Raw genomic sequence first — 21,876 nt, 5'->3', positions numbered from 1 at the left:
CCCAATGCTCACCCTTCTCCACCTCTCATCTTCATTGCCGGAATCCATTTACATTGCCGGAAAACCTCCATGAAAAACTTGCAGACACCCCTTTCTCCACCTCTTGTCTTCCCCCCTCACTCTTGGATTTTAGTTATCGGAGTGGGTCAAGGGGAAGTTCTATATTTGCTTAAAGTTTAACATTGTTCGACGGATTTCCGGGGGGGGGGGGGGGGGGGGGGGGGCACGACCCCTCCCCGCCCTTAATAAGTCAGCCGGTGGTTCCGGTACCCCCATTGGTGATATTCCAATCCCAAATTGTAGAAGTCTTATCTTTGAATACAATGAACTTCGATTTTGGAAGGAGATTAATATTAAGAAAAATTATGAACGTAATCCGTATCCTTGTAATAAAGTATTTAAGAACAAGATCAATCGTGATCGGCTAGATTCATGATATTCTCAGATCAAACTTTCCTCCATATATTAGACATGTTATACATACATACATACATACATACATACGTGCATACGTATGTACATACATACATACATATGTTCATGTATTGCACATGATATTCTCAAATCGAGCTTTCCTCCATATATTAGACACATTATGCATATCATACATACATACATACATACATACAGACATACAGACACACACATATGTTCATGTATTGCATCTTGGTGATTTGTGCTTAGAGACACGACATATATAGTCAATTTTCTAGTAGTACCAATGCGTAGCGGATCTAGCTAGCTCCTTGACGTCATCAGTGAAAAGATCACTATGTGAGGATGAAGGTGGATTGTGGATAAACAGAAAAACCTGTTATTTATCATTGATATTGATTATCTCAATAATATATCTTAGGTACTTAGTTGGATTCATGAGCTATCTATAGCTATATATTAAGTATATAGTTTAAACTCGTTAGATCGAATACGCATATGTTGGATTTGACAATCAAATGTATTCCGTGTATGCATACAGTGTAAATCTTTCACAAAGAGATCTTTCACGAAGGGTGGTGTTTAAGACAGTTATGTCAATGCGTACTAAACGAACCAAAAAAATAGAATCATACCACCTAACGGGCTCAAAGAAGACACATATTCACCACATGATCAAATATGTTTATTAATTTCCCTTCAATTTTCTTTTATCAATATTTCTAGAAAAAATAGTATCAATAATTATACAAAGTTTTAATAGTTTTATTGTTTAGATTGTTTATCTGATAAATTTAGGCTGTTTACTTACAATGGATATGTGATATGTCATTTGCAGAAAAATATTTCCTGTGGACATTTTGCAAGTCAACTTCATTAGGCAAATCAGTAAAATAGGAATCGGTTCTACAGAGCTCGGATTTGTTGTCTTGCATACATCGTAAGATTATACCGCATAAAATACAACCCTAAAACGCCTATTATGCAATACATTATACATGTGAGACAACACATTTCATCTCAATTATTGTATAAGGTTCGTGTTCAAGATTTCAGTAACGGATTCATGCGCGTCGGTAAGTTTCACATAATATGGCATTTGCATAGCTGTATGCTTGCCTCCTAAGGCAACTTTTAACTTCACATGCTTACCCAAGTCAAAGGCATCTTAAAAATGGAACTACTCTTTTTTCTAATCATACAGTTATATATGCATATAATCTTGCTTTCAATACAAGTTAGGCGCATATATACAACACTTTAGGTACATATATACAACAATTGTGTGTGTGTGTGTGTGTGAATGCGGTCTTGCTTTCACAACAAGTAAACAATAGCTTTCCAACAAGCAAAATTCACAACTAATATGATGTTTGATGCGCATATATAGATGAACCTAGTATATAGGGTGTGAAGTCAACTGTCCACGTAGTTATTTTAATTTTATACTTAAAATATATTACGTGACCGATCCGTGACATTCTTAGACATTGAACCCTGAGATGTTTAAGCTTAGAAAAGATCACTTTATGCATGCTTCATTTGAAAACAAAGTGAAAAACAGAATAATGGGATGGAAGATTAACCGGTTAGTGAAAGAAAATGAACTGGTCACTAATAGTGCACATAGAGGTAGGCAAACAGGATTTTTTTTTCAGGAACCGGTTCTTAGTTTGGTCAACAAAAGTCAAGAACCGGGTCGGATAGAAACTGGTTTCAGGTATGATCAGGTTTTTATCAGGTTTTGGCTTGGTCGGATATATATTTTGAGTGGGTAGAGGCGGAACCGGTTCTAGGTCCAGGTACGATTTCTCTAAGAAACTGATATCTAGTTCGTAAACACAGGTTAGGTACACCTGGTCGGGTTTTTTTCCCCACCTCTAATTGCACAATAAAAAAGCTAGTGTGTTGGGCTTCTAAAATTGTACAAGAGTAGGCATGATGGGCTTCAATAAAATTGCATCATTTTGGGCCAAATTCTACCCATATGAGTTTCAAGTTACCCAACACAAAAATCCACATATGGTCAAAATGATACCACTGAGAACGGTATAAATTAAGATGAAAGTCATTTTATTCAGACATTATATGGGAAGCAATGTTCCTTATTACACAAATTTGTTTTACACAGCTTTGTTACATAACTACACACTTAGTGCATAATTATGCATGAGCAACAAACAAGAAGAAAATTTTTATCTCTTGCAAACGACCCCGCGTCCGTTCACACCACTTTGACACATCAAGCTCGGCAATTCCAAGTTCAAAGATGAACCGTCTTCACGGCTTCTGCCCTTAAACTTAGACACAGAACAATCCGTCGCAAACGAATTTGTACTTGCAAACTTGTTATTTCCTCCCATGACAGGCATCAACACGCCCATTTTTACCTTGCTCACATAGTTACTCTTGTAAGTTTGTCCCAAAACCCCGTCCACTTCATCACTCAATGAGAAGAACTTGAACTGGAGATCAAGATGAGCAAAGCAATCATCATCGGTTATACCATAGTTATGGACTCTTGATTCTTGTTTTGTGATGGGAACCACTTTGGCAGTGATCTTGAACAGGTTTACAACTTCAACAACAATGTTGTTGGTATCTTGAATACGGGTGATTGCTATTGAGGAAGATTGCCATTTGGAGCCTTCGGTTTCCGGTAGAATGACGGTTTCTCCATCGAATGTGACGGCGATACGGTCATTAGAGTCATCCCAAGTGGAAGTTTTTAGAGCACTAATTTTGAGTTTATGGCTATCAAAAAGAACTCCAATAGATTGAACCCAAGTAAAATCTCGGCCCATGTTTTTGTTTCGCTTGCCAGTGAAGTGGCCGTTGATGTGGAGATTATTGTCGGTTACAAGGCAAAAAACTTTGTCCTTCTTTCCATGGAAGTAGAAAGTGATGCCGTCAGCCCCAATAAAACGAGGATCTTGGCACACTGCTCCTGGCATATCGCAAGCTGCAAATTTACATGCATATATATTATTAGAGTTGTGGTGTATATGACTAAATGTTATTATCTATATATAAATAAATAGAGATGTAAAGGACTTACTGCAGACCGGCTTGCAGGCATTACAATCAACTGTACATTGGTTAGGACAAGAAGCAGGACAGGCGTGCTCAGTGGCGTAGCATTTGGGATACTTGATGCTTTTGCACTTTGCTTTCTTTGGTTGAGGTGGTGGAGTAGGGTACCATGGAGTAGGAGGTGATTGAGGAGTTGATGGTGAAGGAGTGGTGGGAGGTGGTGAAGACGGTGTTGGTGGTGAAGGGGTGGTGGAAGGTGGTGAGGATGGTGTGGGTGGTGTAGACTCTGTTGGTGGTGAATGGGTGGTGGGAGGTGGTGAGGATGGAGTTGGAGGAGTGGACTCTGTTGGTGGTGAAGGAGTTGTGGGTGGTGGTGAGGATGGCGTTGGTGGTGTAGAATCTGTTGGAGGTGAAGGGGTGGTAGTGGGTGGTGAGGATGATGGTGGAGGGATGGTGGGAGGGGGTGAGGATGGTGTAGGTGGAGAGGGGGTAGTAGAAGGTGGTGTTGGAGGTGAAGGTGTGGTGGGAGGTGGTGATGGTGGTGTATTATCTATAGGAGGTGAAGGGGTGGTGGGTGGTGGTGAGGAAGATGGTGGAGAAGTGGCTGGAGGTGGTGAGGATGGCGCTGGTGGTGTGGAATCTGGTGGAGGTGAAGGAGTGGTGAGGACGGTTTTGGTGGAGACGAGGTAGTAGGAGGTGACGTTGGAGGTGTGGGAGTGGTGGGAGGTGGTGAGTAAGGAGGTGGAGATGATGGTGTTGGAGGTGTGGGAGTGGAGGGAGGTGGTGAGTGAGGAGGTGGTGGTGACTGTGTTGGAGGTGTGGGAGGTGGTGATGGTGTTGGAGGTGAGGGAGTGGTGGGAGGTGGTGAGTAAGGCGGTGGTGATGGTGTTGGAGGAGGCGGAGTGATGGCAGGAGGTGAAGATGGTGGAGGTTCTATCTCCGGTGTTGATGGTGTAGGAGAGCCTATACAAATAGGTTTGCACGACTGACAATGCACGGTGCATCCGTTATCACAAAACTTAGGACAAACATGCACTAGGTTGTGACATTCTTTGTAAGTTGGGTCTTTGCATGTTGCGTGGCTAGGGTTTTTAGCAATTCCTGGTGGGGTTTTCGCCTCACCAATTGTCGCCATTATCACCACCACAAGCAAAATAACATGACACGCGACTGACCGAGCCATTGCAGCCCGGACTTGAAAATACTCTTAAAACTTTGAACTAGTTTGTAGTTGTAAAGGTATACTCAATTGTTTCTATGTAATGAATTGGTGCTTATTGTAACTGACAACCTCCATACTTATAGGCAAATGAAATGCATGCATGAACCTCAACAACTAATCATGTAACAATGAAGTACCTTCAATTTAAGGTATCTTCCAAACCCCTTTTTATTTGCTTTAGGTATAAATTTGGCATCCCTTATTTAGTAAGCTATATGCTACACTTTCTTAAAAAAGGAATCTGCCTTCTGTTTTATGAACAAACTTGTGAACCCAAATCCATACATTAAAAGAGGGAAAGGTCAACTTATGTTAAAAAAAAAAACACGTTGAGCTATATTATGTTCTTTTCTAGCACATCCTGTGGGTAAATAAAAATTTGAGACAATAAGGCAACATGTCAAATTAGTCTATCAAAAAGAATCCTTATTTTAATAATAGTTTCTGCAATTATACTTGATATCTATTTAAAAAAGTTCACAAAATGGGAAAACATTTACTAACATGTTACTAGAAATGCCCATCATACCAATGGGGGTGGCGATCCATAGCAAAGGCAAAATCTTTAGTTCTTTAAATACCCCGGTTTAGAATGGAAGGTTTTAGGTTCAAATCTCATACACAACGGTGATTAAAAGAAATTTTCCGTTAACCAAAAAAAAGTAGACACGTCCATTTTTATACCACCTATCCTTTATATTAGAAAATAAAATTGAAGTAATATATATGTAACTAAAAGGTGTAAAGATTCTTTCATTTCATAATTGACTTGTATTGGAAATGTATCCAAAAGCCAGGCATCTGATAATATATTTGATCATAAAGTTAGCACAACATAAAGCATCAGTGATCCCACATGCTCATCTAATCAAAAACATCCATTGACTTATAACATCTTCCAATATTGTTGCAACATAACTTGTGACATACTCCACGTCTTCATGAATCATAACAGTATGATCATAAATCATAACTAAAACTCTAAAAGGCAACCATTTATTTCATTATAACTAATGCATGCCTATTAGGGCTTGTTCGATTGGTATAAAATCCCGGTGGAGGTCATGAATTTGAATCTCAGAAAAACTTTGTAATTAATATTGGCCTTTTAGCATTTTAATTTACAGTTTACATAATTATTTTTATTTTTATTTTTATTTTCTTTTTTTGCAATCTATTGTGAAATAAGTGCTTGATTTTACCCTAAGTACAAGTGTACAACAAGTTTGTACAACAAAACTTTATTTAGCCGAACTCTTTAATCAAGAATAGAGTAAATATACGGCTGTAAATAGCGGAGGAAACTTCCAGTGCTCGCCGGCCATTTATTGTCATAAATGAGACCACGGTGATGGAGAGTGTTACAAGTTTAAAATTTGGAGGATACCTTATTTTTGGACCAAACCACATGGACGAAAACTAAAGTTTACTCAAAATATAAGGTAATAGGCAAGTATCTTTGGACGATACCTTATTCGTCGGATATGCCATAGCATTGTGTAGACGTGCATTTTGAACAAGCTGCAGAAAGTAGGGTTTGTACTATGTTTCTTTCAATTCAAGTCTGTTTATTATCAATCCTAATGAACTATCATGGTGCCTTACATCCTCTATTGATCTATGGCTATAACGATTTCCAGTTTTCGACTTACTAAGTTACTATACCACTTACAAACCTATTCTTTGCCTAAATGTTGTCATTTAACTAAAGAGAAAAAAAAAGCAGTGTAGTTTGCTAGTTTATTTTTGCAAAGATTAGCACCACCCCGAATTGGTACACTATAAATTTGAGATGAAAGTCATTTTATTAATCAATATCTTGGAAGCTACATGTTCCTTATTACACAAATTTATTTTACACAATTTTGTTGCACAACTGATACACACTTACAAGTCATGCATACATAGTAACAAGAAGAAGAAAAATCTATCTCTTGCAAACGACACCTCGTCCGTTTAAACCACTTTGACACATCAAGCTCGGCAATTCCAAGTTCAAAGATGAACCGTCTTCATGGCTGCTGCCCTTAAACTTAGCCACAGAACAATCCGTCGCAAATGAATCTGTACTTGCAAACTTGTTATTTCCTCCCATGACGGGCATCAACACGCCCATTTTCACCTTGCTCACATAGTCACTCTTGTAAGTTTGTCCCAAAACCCCGTCCACATCACCACTTAATGAGAAGAACTTGAACCGGAGATCAAGATGAGCAAAGCAATCTTCGTCGGTTATGCCATAGCTATGGACTCTTGATTCTTGTTTTGTGATCGGAACCACTTTGGCAGTGATCTTGAAGAGGTTTTCAACTTCAACAACAATGTTGTTGGTATCTTGAATACGAGTGATTGATGTTGAGGTAGATTGCCATTTGGCACCTTCGGATTCTGGTAGATAAATGTTTTCTCCATCGAATGTGATGGAGATAAGATCGATGGAGTCATCCCAAGTGGATGTTTTTTGAGCACTGATTTTTAGTTTATGGTTGTCAAAAAGAACCCCAATGGATTGAACCCAAGTGAAGTCTCGGCCCATGCTCTTGTTTCGCTTGCCAATGAAGTGGCCGTTGATGTGGAGGTTGTTATCGGCGACAAGGCAAAAATCTTGATCCTTCTTTCCATGGAAGTAGAATGTGATGCCGTCAGCACCAATGAAACGCGGATCTTGGCACACTGCTCCCGGCATATCACAAGCTGCAAATGTTCATGCACATATATTGGTGGTTATTTGTATGTAATAGTTACTCAATCTAACTTATATATACCAAAAAAAATTATTTATAAATTAATAAACAAAAGAAGATAGAGTTGTGAATGACTTACTGCAAACTGGTTTGCATGAAACACAATTAACTGTACATTGGTTAGGACAAGAAGCAGGACACGTGTGCTCAGTGTCGTAACATTTGGGATGCCTTTTGCTTTTGCACTTGGCTTTCTTTGGTTTAGATGGTGGAGTAGGGTACCATGGAGTAGGCGGCGATTGAGGAGTTGGTGGCGAAGGAGTGGTGGGAGGTGGTGATGAAGGGGTGGTTGGAGGCGGTGGTTGAGGTGGGGTCTCGAAATTTGGTGGTGACTGAGGTGGGGTCTCAAAATTTGGCGGTGACTGAGGTGGGGTCTCGAAATTTGGTGGTGATTGAGGTGGGGTCTCGAAATTTGGCGGTGAATGAGGTGGGGTCTCAAAATTTGGCGGTGAATGTGGTGGGGTGTCGACCTCAGGAGGTGGTGATTGAGGTGGGGTGTCGACCTCTGGTGGTGGTGATTGTGGTGGGGTCTCGACCTCTGGTGGTGGTGGTTGTGGTGGGGTCTCGACCTCTGGCGGTGGTGATTGAGGTGGGGTCTCTACCTCTAGTGGTGGTGATTGTGGTGGGGTATCTACCTCTGGTGGTGGTGATTGAGGTGGGGTATCTACCTCCGACGGTGGTGGTGATTGTGGTAGGGTCTCTACCTCTGGTGGTGGTGATTGAGGCGGGGTATCTACCTCCGGCGGTGGTGGTGATTGTGGTGGGGTCTCTACCTCCGGTGGTGGTGATTGAGGTGGGGTATATACCTCCGGCGGTGGTGGTGATTGTGGTGGGGTCTCTACCTCCGGTGGTGGTGATTGAGGTGGGGTATCTACCTCCGGCGGTGGTGGTGATTGAGGTGGGGTCTCTACCTGTGACACCCGGTAAATTCCCAATCCCTTAAACTAAGTAATCAACCTAATAATTAGGTGATTGTAAATATTATGCGCGCCATATTAGAATCAGCGCGGGCAATTGTTATGTTCGCCCTGCGCGAGCGCGCTATGTTAGAATCAGCGCGGGCAATTATTATGTTCGCCCTGCGCGAGCGCGCTATGTTAGAATCAGCGCGGGCATTTGTTATATGCGCCGTGCGCGAACGCGCCATGTTAGTCAGCGCGTGCATTTGTTATGTGCGCCCTGCGCGAGCGCGCCATGTTAAGAACCTGCGTGGGCATATGTTATATGCGCCATGCGCGAGTGTATTGGTTTTATGTTTCTATAACTTAATGTTGTCTAATGGGCTGACCGTCTCGCATGATGCTAAGGCGGGTGCATCCCAAATCGTCTATGCGCGTGCGGAAGGGGAACTAACCTCCCCGCATGGCGGGAACATTGAGAGCTAGTTTGTCTGAAGCTCCAAGATGGAATTGACTTCAACATGACTGATCACTATGTTGAAATACCAAGACCACCTGGAGAATCTACAAATGAAACTCAATGTCCCTAACTGCGAGAAGGTTACGCACCTACCCGCAGCAAAGAAATGTCCTTCACGCAGAAAGCTATGCGCACAAAGTGATACGCACAGAACACTTAGTCTATTCTCCAGACGTAAGGAGATTACTCCCGCCCAAAAGGAAACAGTAGCGTGTTTCAGAGATTTTCCACTTTTTACTGTACACTGACAAAAGTACCTGAAAAAGCACACTGTAACATGAAAAGTCAACTGTCAGCCACCCTATTCTCACCAACCCCAGACCTGCATGTCCTGACCAAATCAAATCAAAATCTTTTATCCACTACTCCACTTTTAAATAAATAATAATAATTTCCATACTTTATCATCATTACACCTAGATATGAAAAGATTACAATCCCCTAAAGCAAGGGATTGTGTTCCCTTGAGTTTGCCTATAAATATGTAACCTAAGTTATCACCCAAACACACTTCAAACTTCTCTCTTAAGAACTGCAAACTTGCACTAATCATCTCCCAAGCATCCGTTGTTTTCATTTCCGATCCTGTTACTAGGTAAGCCGAGAATATAACCTTGAGATCTACTTTCCAACCCTTATATTCTCCTATTTCTTGATCTTAATATATATACTTCTTGTTATTTAATCGTATTCTAGACCTTCAATTCAAAGGCCAACACCAAGAAAACCCGAATCTCGATTAATCCCTTAACAAGAACCACAGGTGAGTCTCACAGCCCCTATTTTCACTGTTTTCACTATTTTTAAACTGTTTTCGGGGCGAGGGACACGTACTTAAATAATGTTTTATCATGGTATACTTACAAGCTATGCAAGCGATTATGTGTTTAAGTTATGTTTCATGATGAGCAATGCGAACGGTTATGGTTTTTCGATGTTAGTGCACCAGATTCGAGTAAGTGATCACTTTACCATTGGAACTCTAAGGGTAGGGACTGCTGGTTTGATCCACCCACTCGTAGGGGTCGCACCTCTTACACAGACGAGTGCCTAGCATGTCACGGGGCAGTACTATGGGATTGAGCCCGCTCGTAGAGGTCGCTCCTCTTACGCAGACGAGCGCCTTGTTTTCCGGCACAATGTCCACGCGCAACCCGCGGGACGGTATTAATTATTTCGCTCGTAGTGGCAGCGCCACTTACACAGACGAGCACAGTTCCCAGAAATGTTCGCGCGTAACCCGCGGAACGATTTTATCAGAATGTGTTGATAGAACTATGTTTTACCAAGCATGTGTTTTAATGATGCTATCAGAATTATGTTTCAGAATGATTTTTATCAAGATTATGATGCAATACGATTTATCAAGTTACTAAAACTTGTGAACTCACTCAGTTTATACTGATTCAAATGTTTTTACGTGTCTTTCAGGAGATAACTAGGTAGCGCATGGAGTCACACTTAGAGCACCTCACGCTGAACATCTAAAACTAGCTTTTTGGAGGATTTTAGTTCTATCCCTTCGATGCGCGTGGTTGTTCTCGCCGCGCAAGGGGATATGGCGTGGAAATCTTCAACAGTTTTTATACTTGGATGATTTTATGTAATTTTTAAACAATGTAATGTATTTGTATTAAACATTTCATGCGCAATGAAAATCTTATCTTGAATGTTTGCAATGGCCCGTGCTTAAGTATCAATCCCCACTCGCGCGCGCCCGGCTGTTTCCGCCGTTCAGGGCCGGGTGTGACAGATTGGTATCAGAGCACTGGTTATAGCGAACTAGGAAAAGAAGTTTTAACCTAGACTATAACCGTTGGGGAATCGCATGAAATATTTTTCAAAGAAAATATTTTCAAAAGAAACTATACACACACTTAGGAACACGGATCACACAGTGTCTAGTGAATAAAGATAAAGAACATTATGTGCTCAGAGTAAATGCGCTAAGTTTAATATATTCTTCGTTCTCTTTTAAAGCGAGAATGCCTCCAACTAGAGCCAAGGGAATCACCATGACACCCGAGGAACTCGCGGAAATAATCGCGCTGGCGATCGCGACACATGAGGCCAGCAAGGCCGAATCAAGTCAGGGTCGTCAGAACGAGACCCCAGAACCCGATTCAGGAGCCTTGGACAAAGGATGCTCCTATAAGACATTCATGGCCTGTAGGCCTTGGCCATTCAAGGGTACCGAAGGGGCCATTGGGCTCTACAACTGGATTGATAAGATGGAGACAGTTCTCTCCATTAGCAGATGTAGTGAAAACCAGAAGGTCCTTTACGCGACATGCATGTTCCAAGAAGCAGCTTCGTCTTGGTGGAAGCTTCAAGTGAAGACTTTGGGGCGAGAAGTTGCTCTTCACAAGACCTGGGAGGAACTGAAGGAAATGATGATGAGAAAGTTCTGCTCTCGCGCAGAAATCCAGAGTCTGCAGCAGGAATTCTGGAACCACACCATGGTAGGAACGGATATCGACGCCTACAACAACCGGTTCAACGAGCTTTGCTAGCTGGTGCCAGACATGGCAAACACGGAGGAAAAGAAGATCGAGAGGTATATTTTTGGGTTACCTCCTGTTGTTAGGGTTCCGCTCAACGCCGCAGCGCCTCCAACCTTTGATGAGGCGGTAGCGCGGGCCATCACCCTTACAAGGGATACGGTCCGTGCGGGTATGTTGACTACGCGCGGAAACGAGCAGCGAACCTCTGACTCCAAGAGGAAATGGAACCCTCACCACCGAGGGTCCGACTCCAAACAGCCACCGTTCAAGAAGCAGGAAAGCGCAAGGGTTTACGCGATCCAAGCCGCGGAGCCATCAAGGAAAGGATACAGCGGGCCTTACCCATGGTGCAACAAATGCAAGTTTCACCACGAGGGTGAATGCGCGAGCGTCACGTGCGCCAAATGTAACAGGCCAGGGCACAAGACGATGAATTGCCGTGCTAAAGAAGCTGGAGCCAGTAACAACTGCTACGCATGCGGAAAGCCAGGGCATTTCAGTCGGGATTGCCCGCAAGGGGGAAACCAAGCTCGCGGGAGAGCTTTTGTGATCGGCGCGGGTGAAGCTAAAGAAGAGCCGAATGTGGTAACCGGTACGTTTTTGCTTAACGGCCATTTTGCATCTGTCTTATTTGATACTGGCGCTGACCTAAGTTTTATATCTGCTGAGTTTAAAAACTCCCTAGGCTTAGCAACCAGTAGGCTAGACACGCCTTATACTATAGAACTAGCCAATGGTAGGCAGTTATGCGCGAACGAAAGAACTGAACAATGTGTTATAGTCATGGGAGGTCACGGGTTCAATATTAACTTGTTGCCAATAGACTTGGGAAGTTTTGACATTGTGGTAGGTATGGATTGGTTAGTCGAGAACCGCGCGGAAGTTATTTGCCATGAGAAGCAGGTTCGGATCCCACTGTTGAACGAAGAAACCTTGGTAATTCAAGGGGAAAGAAGGGGAGTTGCGACAAAACTGATTTCGTGCCTAAAGGCGCGCAAGTGCCTAAGGAAAGGGTGCTACGCCTTCCTGGCGCATTTAGTAGAGAAGAAAGGAGATGAGCGAAGAATTGAAGACTTACTGGTAGTGCGCGAATTTCCAGAAGTCTTTCCTGAAGATTTGCCCGGATTACCGCAGCCGCGACAAGTAGAATTTCGTATTGATTTAGTCCCAGGAGCTGCGCCAGTAGCTCGAGCGCCTTATCGATTAGCTCCATCTGAGATGCAAGAGCTATCCAATCAGTTACAGGAACTATTGGATAAGGGTTTCATACGCCCAAGCTTTTCACCTTGGGGAGCTCCAGTACTGTTTGTTAAGAAGAAGGATGGTTCCTTCCGGATGTGTATTGACTACAGGGAGCTGAACAAGCTGACAGTCAAGAATCGGTACCCCTTACCGAGGATTGACGACTTATTTGACCAGTTGCAGGGATCCAGTTATTATTCGAAGATAGATCTACGGTCAGGATACCACCAACTTAGGGTCCATGAGGAAGATGTGCCGAAAACAGCCTTCCGAACTAGATACGGCCATTATGAGTTCTTAGTGATGCCTTTCGGGCTAACTAATGCGCCGGCTGTATTCATGGATCTGATGAACCGCGTGTGCAAACCATACTTGGACAAGTTTGTGATTGTGTTTATAGATGATATTCTGATTTACTCTCGGACCAAGGCCGAGCATGAGCAACACCTGAGATTGATTTTGGAATTGTTGAGGAAAGAAAAGTTGTATGCAAAGTTTTCCAAATGTGAGTTTTGGCTTAGAGAAGTTCACTTTCTCGGTCACGTTGTAAACGAGAAAGGAATACACGTTGATCCTTCCAAAGTCAAGGCCATCGAAAACTGGGAAGCGCCAAAAACCCCAACTGAGGTGAGGCAATTCCTAGGACTAGCTGGCTACTATCGACGCTTCATTGAGAACTTCTCCAAGATAGCTCTACCACTGACCGCGCTAACTCAGAAGGACAAGAAGTTTGTTTGGAGCAAAAATCAGGAAGCGGCGTTTCTAATGTTAAAACAGAAATTATGTAGTGCGCCAATTTTGTCTTTACCCGAGGGGACGGATGACATCGTCGTTTACTGCGACGCTTCACATCAGGGACTCGGATGTGTCCTTATGCAGCGAGACAAAGTCATAGCGTATGCCTCGCGCCAACTCAAGACCAATGAAAAGAACTACACAACGCATGATCTGGAACTTGGAGCGGTTGTCTTCGCGTTAAAGATTTGGCGCCATTACCTCTATGGTACAAAGTGTATAATCTTTACGGATCACAAGAGCCTTCAACATATATTTGATCAAAAGGATTTAAACATGAGGCAACGAAGATGGGTGGAGTTGTTGAATGATTATGATTGTGAAATTAAGTACCACCCTGGAAAAGCGAATGTGGTAGCAGACGCGCTAAGTAGGAAGGAGCGAATAAAAACGCTACGAGTCAATGCTCTAAGGTTGACCATTCACACAGATCTATCTACCCGCATCCGAGACGCTCAGCAAGAAGCTTTGAAACCAGAGTTTGTTAAAAACGAATGCCTTGGGGGTATGATTAAGAGTTTGGAACTTAAAGAGAACAGCAATCTATATTTCGCTAACCGCATATGGGTCCCTCTCAAGGGAGGATTGCGCGAGCAAGTATTAAACGAAGCTCACAAGACACGGTATTCCGTACATCCTGGCGCAGACAAGATGTACCAAGATGTTAAAACGCTGTATTGGTGGCCCAATCTTAAAGGCGCCATCGCGACGTATGTCAGTAAGTGCCTGACGTGTTCGAAGGTAAAGGCTGAATACCAGAAACCATCAGGGTTGCTTCAACAGCCAGAAATTCCCATATGGAAGTGGGAACAAATCTCTATGGACTTCATCACCAAACTGCCAAGGACACCTGGGGGTTACGACACGATCTGGGTTATTGTAGATCGGCTAACTAAATCAGCACACTTCCTGCCAATCAAGGAAACCGATAAGATGGAAAAGTTAGCCCGATTGTATATTCGAGAAGTAGTTTCAAAACATGGAGTCCCAGTGTCCATCATTTCTGATAGAGATAGTCGGTTCACATCAAGGTTTTGGAGATCGTTACAAGGAGCTCTAGGTACTCGCCTTGACATGAGTACGGCATATCATCCCCAAACAGATGGACAAAGCGAGCGAACAATCCAGACATTGGAAGATATGCTACGCGCATGCGCAATCGATTTCGGAGGTAGCTGGGATACTCATCTCCCATTGGTCGAGTTTTCTTACAACAACAGTTATCACACAAGCCTCAAGGCTGCGCCGTTTGAAGCTTTGTATGGGCGCAAGTGTAGATCCCCACTGTGCTGGGCTGAAGTGGGTGACAAGCAAATGACTGGTCCAGAATTGATCCAAGAAACAACAGACAAGATTTTTCAGATACGGGATCGCCTTAAGACAGCGCGCGACAGACAGAAGAGCTACGCAGATGTGCGAAGGAAACCGTTGGAGTTTCAAGTAGGGGATAGAGTACTTTTGAAAGTCTCTCCTTGGAAAGGAGTCCCCCGTTTCGGCAAGCGAGGAAAGTTGAATCCGCGCTACATTGGACCATTTGAGATCCTGGAAAGGATCGGTCCGGTTGCTTATAAACTCCGTTTACCCGCCGAACTCAGTGGAGTTCATGATACGTTTCATGTGTCCAACCTCAAAAAGTGCTTATCTGACGAAACGTTGATTTTGCCGTTGGAAGAGATTCACATCGACAAACAGCTGCACTTCGTAGAAGAACCTATAGCAGTAACCGATTGGAAAGAACAAAAGTTACGCAGAAGCAGAATCAAGTTAGTAAAGGTTCAATGGAACTCGAGGCGTGGGCCTGAATTCACTTGGGAAAGAGAAGATCAAATACGCAAGAAATACCCACACCTCTTTCAGAACATGGCTTCTGCCAGCGACGTCTCCTAAATTTCGGGACGAAATTCGCTTAACAGGGGGAGAATGTGACACCCGGTAAATTCCCAATCCCTTAAACTAAGTAATCAACCTAATAATTAGGTGATTGTAAATATTATGCGCGCCATATTAGAATCAGCGCGGGCAATTGTTATGTTCGCCCTGCGCGAGCGCGCTATGTTAGAATCAGCGCGGGCAATTGTTATGTTCGCCCTGCGCGAGCGCGCTATGTTAGAATCAGCGCGGGCATTTGTTATATGCGCCGTGCGCGAACGCGCCATGTTAGTCAGCGCGTGCATTTGTTATGTGCGCCCTGCGCGAGCGCGCCATGTTAAGAACCTGCGTGGGCATATGTTATATGCGCCATGCGCGAGTGTATTGGTTTTATGTTTCTATAACTTAATGTTGTCTAATGGGCTGACCGTCTCGCATGATGCTAAGGCGGGTGCATCCCAAATCGTCTATGCGCGTGCGGAAGGGGAACTAACCTCCCCGCATGGCGGGAACATTGAGAGCTAGTTTGTCTGAAGCTCCAAGATGGAATTGACTTCAACATGACTGATCACTATGTTGAAATACCAAGACCACCTGGAGAATCTACAAATGAAACTCAATGTCCCTAACTGCGAGAAGGTTACGCACCTACCCGCAGCAAAGAAATGTCCTTCACGCAGAAAGCTATGCGCACAAAGTGATACGCACAGAACACTTAGTCTATTCTCCAGACGTAAGGAGATTACTCCCGCCCAAAAGGAAACAGTAGCGTGTTTCAGAGATTTTCCACTTTTTACTGTACACTGACAAAAGTACCTGAAAAAGCACACTGTAACATGAAAAGTCAACTGTCAGCCACCCTATTCTCACCAACCCCAGACCTGCATGTCCTGACCAAATCAAATCAAAATCTTTTATCCACTACTCCACTTTTAAATAAATAATAATAATTTCCATACTTTATCATCATTACACCTAGATATGAAAAGATTACAATCCCCTAAAGCAAGGGATTGTGTTCCCTTGAGTTTGCCTATAAATATGTAACCTAAGTTATCACCCAAACACACTTCAAACTTCTCTCTTAAGAACTGCAAACTTGCACTAATCATCTCCCAAGCATCCGTTGTTTTCATTTCCGATCCTGTTACTAGGTAAGCCGAGAATATAACCTTGAGATCTACTTTCCAACCCTTATATTCTCCTATTTCTTGATCTTAATATATATACTTCTTGTTATTTAATCGTATTCTAGACCTTCAATTCAAAGGCCAACACCAAGAAAACCCGAATCTCGATTAATCCCTTAACAAGAACCACAGGTGAGTCTCACAGCCCCTATTTTCACTGTTTTCACTATTTTTAAACTGTTTTCGGGGCGAGGGACACGTACTTAAATAATGTTTTATCATGGTATACTTACAAGCTATGCAAGCGATTATGTGTTTAAGTTATGTTTCATGATGAGCAATGCGAACGGTTATGGTTTTTCGATGTTAGTGCACCAGATTCGAGTAAGTGATCACTTTACCATTGGAACTCTAAGGGTAGGGACTGCTGGTTTGATCCACCCACTCGTAGGGGTCGCACCTCTTACACAGACGAGTGCCTAGCATGTCACGGGGCAGTACTATGGGATTGAGCCCGCTCGTAGAGGTCGCTCCTCTTACGCAGACGAGCGCCTTGTTTTCCGGCACAATGTCCACGCGCAACCCGCGGGACGGTATTAATTATTTCGCTCGTAGTGGCAGCGCCACTTACACAGACGAGCACAGTTCCCAGAAATGTTCGCGCGTAACCCGCGGAACGATTTTATCAGAATGTGTTGATAGAACTATGTTTTACCAAGCATGTGTTTTAATGATGCTATCAGAATTATGTTTCAGAATGATTTTTATCAAGATTATGATGCAATACGATTTATCAAGTTACTAAAACTTGTGAACTCACTCAGTTTATACTGATTCAAATGTTTTTACGTGTCTTTCAGGAGATAACTAGGTAGCGCATGGAGTCACACTTAGAGCACCTCACGCTGAACATCTAAAACTAGCTTTTTGGAGGATTTTAGTTCTATCCCTTCGATGCGCGTGGTTGTTCTCGCCGCGCAAGGGGATATGGCGTGGAAATCTTCAACAGTTTTTATACTTGGATGATTTTATGTAATTTTTAAACAATGTAATGTATTTGTATTAAACATTTCATGCGCAATGAAAATCTTATCTTGAATGTTTGCAATGGCCCGTGCTTAAGTATCAATCCCCACTCGCGCGCGCCCGGCTGTTTCCGCCGTTCAGGGCCGGGTGTGACACTACCTCTGGTGGTGGTGATTGTGGTGGGGTCTCTACCTCTGGTGGTGAGTACGGTGGAGTCTCTACCTCTGGTGGTGATTGTGGAGGGGTCTCTACCTCGGGTGGTGATTGTGGTGGAGGTTCTAGCTCCGGCGTTGGTGATGTAGGAGAGCCTATACAGATAGGTTTGCACGACTGGCAATGCACGGTACATCCATTATCACAAAACTTAGGGCAAACATGCACTAAGTTGTGACATTCTTTGTACGATGGGTCTTTATAGGTTGCGTGGCTAGGGTTGTTAGCAATACCCGGTGGGGTTTTTGCCTCACCAATTGCCGCCAACATCACCACCACAAGCACCAGCATAACATGACAAACGACTGATCGAGCCATTGCTGCCCGGACTTGAAAATACTCTTAAAATTTTGAACTAGTTTGTAGTTGTAGAGGTGTACTCAATTGTTTATATGTATTGAATTGGTGCTTATTGTGACTGATAGCCTCCATATTTATAGCCAAATGAAATGCATGCATGAACCTCAACAACTAATCATGTAACAATGAAGTACCTTCAATTTAAGGTATCATTCAAACCCCTTTTTATTTGCTTCAGGCATAAATTTGGCATCCCTGTATTAGTAAGCTACATGCTACACTTTCTACAAAAGGATTCTACCTTCTAATATATTGCAGTGTATGAACCAATCTGTGAAACCCAAATCCATAAATAAAAGAGGGAAAGTTCATCCATTCTATGTTAAAAGAAGTTTTTTTTTGGGCTGTATTATTTTCTTTCTAATTAACACATTTAACTAATAAAATAAAACTTTAATTAGTAAAGAAATATGCCAAATTACTTTATTAGAATTAATATGAACATGTTACTCATCAAATCCATTTTACCATCTATATCAGAAAAAGAAAAAAAATAAAGTAATTGTAATATTTCTATGATTTCAAAGTTCAAACTCAACTCTTGGTTATATTAATATTGGATTAACTTATAGAATAACAGATATGGTTAAATTAGCATACTGAACAACTAATCGTTTTTAACCGCCACCAGAAAGCGCGTAGCCAATAACATAAGATGGCATACCATAAATCCTGCTATTGAAGTATTCTGTAATACAAAAGGGTATACTATACTTCTCTTAAAAAGGGTATACTATACTTCTCTTAAGCATTGACTTGTATTTTGTAATGTCTCCAAAAAACCACCCATCTCATATATATTATATATGATCATAAAGTCAGTGCACTATAAAGCATCTTTCATTCCACATGCTCAACAAAGTCAATATCATCCCATTGACTTATCTTACTTTTAATGCAGGATTGCCTTGTTCACATCTGCATCCCTTCACTATCAAGGTAGACATATATATTTACTTGGCGTTTTCAACAACCAGTTTTAAGTAAAGAACTGCGTAAATATTTGTGCATTGTACATGCCACATATAGTGGGAGAGAACGAGATGTCGTTACATGACAACCGCCTTAGATATAATTGTTAACAATAAGTACAAGTGTTTATACGACTAGTTACCATTGGTTATACATGTATATACTGTTGGATTTAATGGTCGGTTCGGGTCAAATCAACGCGACCGACCCAAATGTGACCCGGTATGAGTTACACCGGGGGTAACGAGATATAAACCTACTTAAATGTTAATTAGGCCCGACACAATCTATAAGTTGGACTGGATGGTGGTTAAAGGCTTTGTTTTGTTAATTGGGCTCAAGCCCAATTGGTTTAACTTATTAAACCCTATTATCATTCTATAAATAGAAAATGATAATAATATTAGAAGATAACCTTAAACAAAACAAACCCTAGCTGCTAGTAATTATCCGGCGCCGAATTCCGGCCAAATCGGTTTTCCGGCGAGCCAATTCCGGCCGCCGCATACCTACCTCAGCCACCACCGGTTCTTCTTCAACCACCACAAACACCACCGCAGCTCCAGTCAATCCCCGGTGCTGTCAAAACCCACCTCACGGTTTTCCGGCAGACCTGCAACTCCGGCGAAACCGAGATTCCGGTCAACCAGGTTTTCGGTGAACTGCTGTAGTTGTTGTGTTGCTGTCTGTTGTCCAATCTGCTGTCCGCCGCCGTTCACTGCTGTCCAACGCTGTTAGCTGCTGCCACACCACCTGCCGGAGCTTCCGCCGCCGCCGCCTTCAGCCGCCGGATCTTTCGCGGGTTGTTTGATTGTGTCATTCTAGTTTTTCTCGTTAGCCTTCGGTGTCTTCCTGGTTTCGATAACCGATGTATATCGACTAACTTAACTATGGTTGATTTATTATTGTTTAATTGTGCTCGTACATAGTTGTAATCGGATCCGGGTTTTGGGTTTCGGTTTTGGTTCGTTTAATCGTTTATCTTTCCGCTGCGTTTTATTGTTCGTTTTAAACATATATATTAATATTGATTAATATTTATTGAAACGAAAATTATTAACTAAAACGGGTTAAAATAACTTGACCGTTTTCGTTCCGAACCACCGTTGAAACCCAACAGTGGTATCAGAGCCGAGGTTACAACGTACGAGTCGATTCCAGTTCGTTTAAAACCGGATCTACATCTTAAACTTTAAATCGTTTAAAGTTTATAGATCTAGATTTATTTTCGGGTGATTTTGATTTGGTCAAAATTTTGTTTATTTTATTTGACCAAGTCAAAACGACCCGAAATTTTATTTATTGAATATGTAAATTCGGCCCCGACCTATGTTTGTTTGGTTGTGTTTGGTTGTTGAGCTTGTTTTGACCATATGGTTGATTCAAAAGTTGTAAACGGTTATTATTTATTTTTTCAGTTTTCTTTTGGCCATAAAGATGGTTCAAATTTGTAATAGGGCAAATTGTTATTAGTTTATAAATTTGTAATAAAGAAGACGCGAAGATAACCGAGGACGAGCTCAAGGATTTCTTGGAGTTAGTGGGAGTTCGGGCAAGATGACGGGATGCACGAAGAAGTCCATCCTTGTGGTTGTTTTGTGTTGTGAACCCCTTGACCCGATCGGTCTCCCTAATTGGCTCTAGCGGGACCGATCACCTTTTGGCCATATGGATTTACATATTATTATTTGCTATTGTGGTTGCTTGGATTGTTTATAATAGGATTATAATATCACCGACCTAATACCAAATAAATTGGAAAATAAACATTTTTTTAATTAACCATTTATGTTTTGCAAATTAAAAGCGTTTTGATTTTCAAAACTAATAACTTAATAGATTTTCTATTAACTTAAAATTGGTTAGTCATATCGCGACAAACTTAGTTTTTAATAGGTTATTTAAAACTAAGTGTCCTGAGAGATGAAAGGGTTTATCAATTCGTCCCGATAATAAATACAGTAAAATTTGACTTTTACTCTATTTGGTAATTTTAAAATTAATCCCAATTTAAAAACCAATAGTTTATGCCAATCCTACTACAAGTCACACTTGAGGCATAATGCGAAATTTCGAGTGTTTGGAGCTACAGCACCGCACTTGTTTTCTAGCCTATCCCATCAAGGTGAAAGCGCTTCGTTGACACATCCGGCTAGACGTGCACAAAATAACCGGTTCTGGAACCGAACCTGTGGAACCGACCCGGAACCGGTTCCTGACCGGGTATAGGATTTCTCCTCGGAGCCGGTTCCGGTTCCGGAACCAGAACCGACCCGGAACCGGTGGAAAAAACCCGGAGGAACCGGTCAAAAACCCGAAAAAAACCCGGAGGAACCGGTCGAAACCCGACCCGGAACTGGTCAAAACCCGGTCAAATACCCGACTATACTCGGAACCGGTTCCGAAACCGAACCTGGTTTGACTTTTGTTGACCATACCCGGAACCGGTTCCTACTCGGTTCCGGGTTTTTTAAATACCCGATTTGTGCACATCTACATCCGGCCCTTTCACACGTCACGGTACTAGGATAACTATTACTTTACTCTCTTGTTACGTGCTAAAGCTGTCTAGAGACTTAAAGTGGGCAAAGATGAGGCTAAACGTATCTATACAGACAATCGTTGTCTCTATAGGCCTCATAACCGAGAGTTGTGCTCTATTCACAATTGACAATCGTTGTCAGTCTGCCTAACTACTTATTAATGTTGTGTGCTACAGCTGCCTTTAATAACTGGAAGCCAGATTCTCATACTTCTAATTAATTAATGTTATTGGGTCATTAATAATAGGACTACAACGTCGAAAATACTAATTAAATTTACTTTTGCTTAATTAATCAGATGTCGTCAAACGAAAACTCACCCTACGCCCTTAAGACTATCCTTGAGAAGGATAAACTGAACGGTACCAA

At 42.2% G+C, this 21,876-nt stretch overlaps 1 protein-coding gene across 1 annotated transcript; it reads right to left on the bottom strand.

Moving 5' to 3' along the window:
- Positions 1-1,582: 1,582 nt before the first annotated feature.
- LOC143610895 (uncharacterized) lies at positions 1,583-4,754 on the bottom strand. Its single transcript, XM_077085249.1, has 3 exons — positions 4,159-4,754; positions 3,494-4,030; positions 1,583-3,397 (listed from the first exon to the last, which is right to left on the bottom strand). Exons 1-3 carry the CDS (start codon positions 4,649-4,651, stop codon positions 2,631-2,633), a joined length of 1,797 nt encoding a protein of 598 aa, XP_076941364.1. The 5' UTR covers positions 4,652-4,754; the 3' UTR covers positions 1,583-2,630.
- Between the last annotated feature and the right edge of the window lie 17,122 nt (positions 4,755-21,876).

This window comes from Bidens hawaiensis, unplaced genomic scaffold, assembly GCF_021521415.1.
Source record: "Bidens hawaiensis isolate Kalapana, Puna unplaced genomic scaffold, B.hawaiensis_p1.1 tig00028598_1, whole genome shotgun sequence".
In the NCBI taxonomy this organism is placed as follows: Eukaryota; Viridiplantae; Streptophyta; class Magnoliopsida; order Asterales; family Asteraceae; genus Bidens; species Bidens hawaiensis.
Note: the sequence above shows the minus strand (reverse complement) of the source record. Positions and strands in the feature narration are given on the sequence as shown.

Excerpts from the sequence above, each read along its gene's own strand:
- LOC143610895 (XM_077085249.1), bottom strand. The coding sequence starts at position 4,651 with ATGGCTCGGTCAGTCGCGTGTCATGTTATTTTGCTTGTGGTGGTGATA. Across the intron at positions 4,031-4,158 it reads ACCTCCAACGTCACCTCCTA|CACCTCCTATAGATAATACA; the intron begins CTACCTCGTCTC and ends CCACCACCCCTT. Across the intron at positions 3,398-3,493 it reads TGCCTGCAAGCCGGTCTGCA|CTTGCGATATGCCAGGAGCA; the intron begins GTAAGTCCTTTA and ends GTAAATTTGCAG.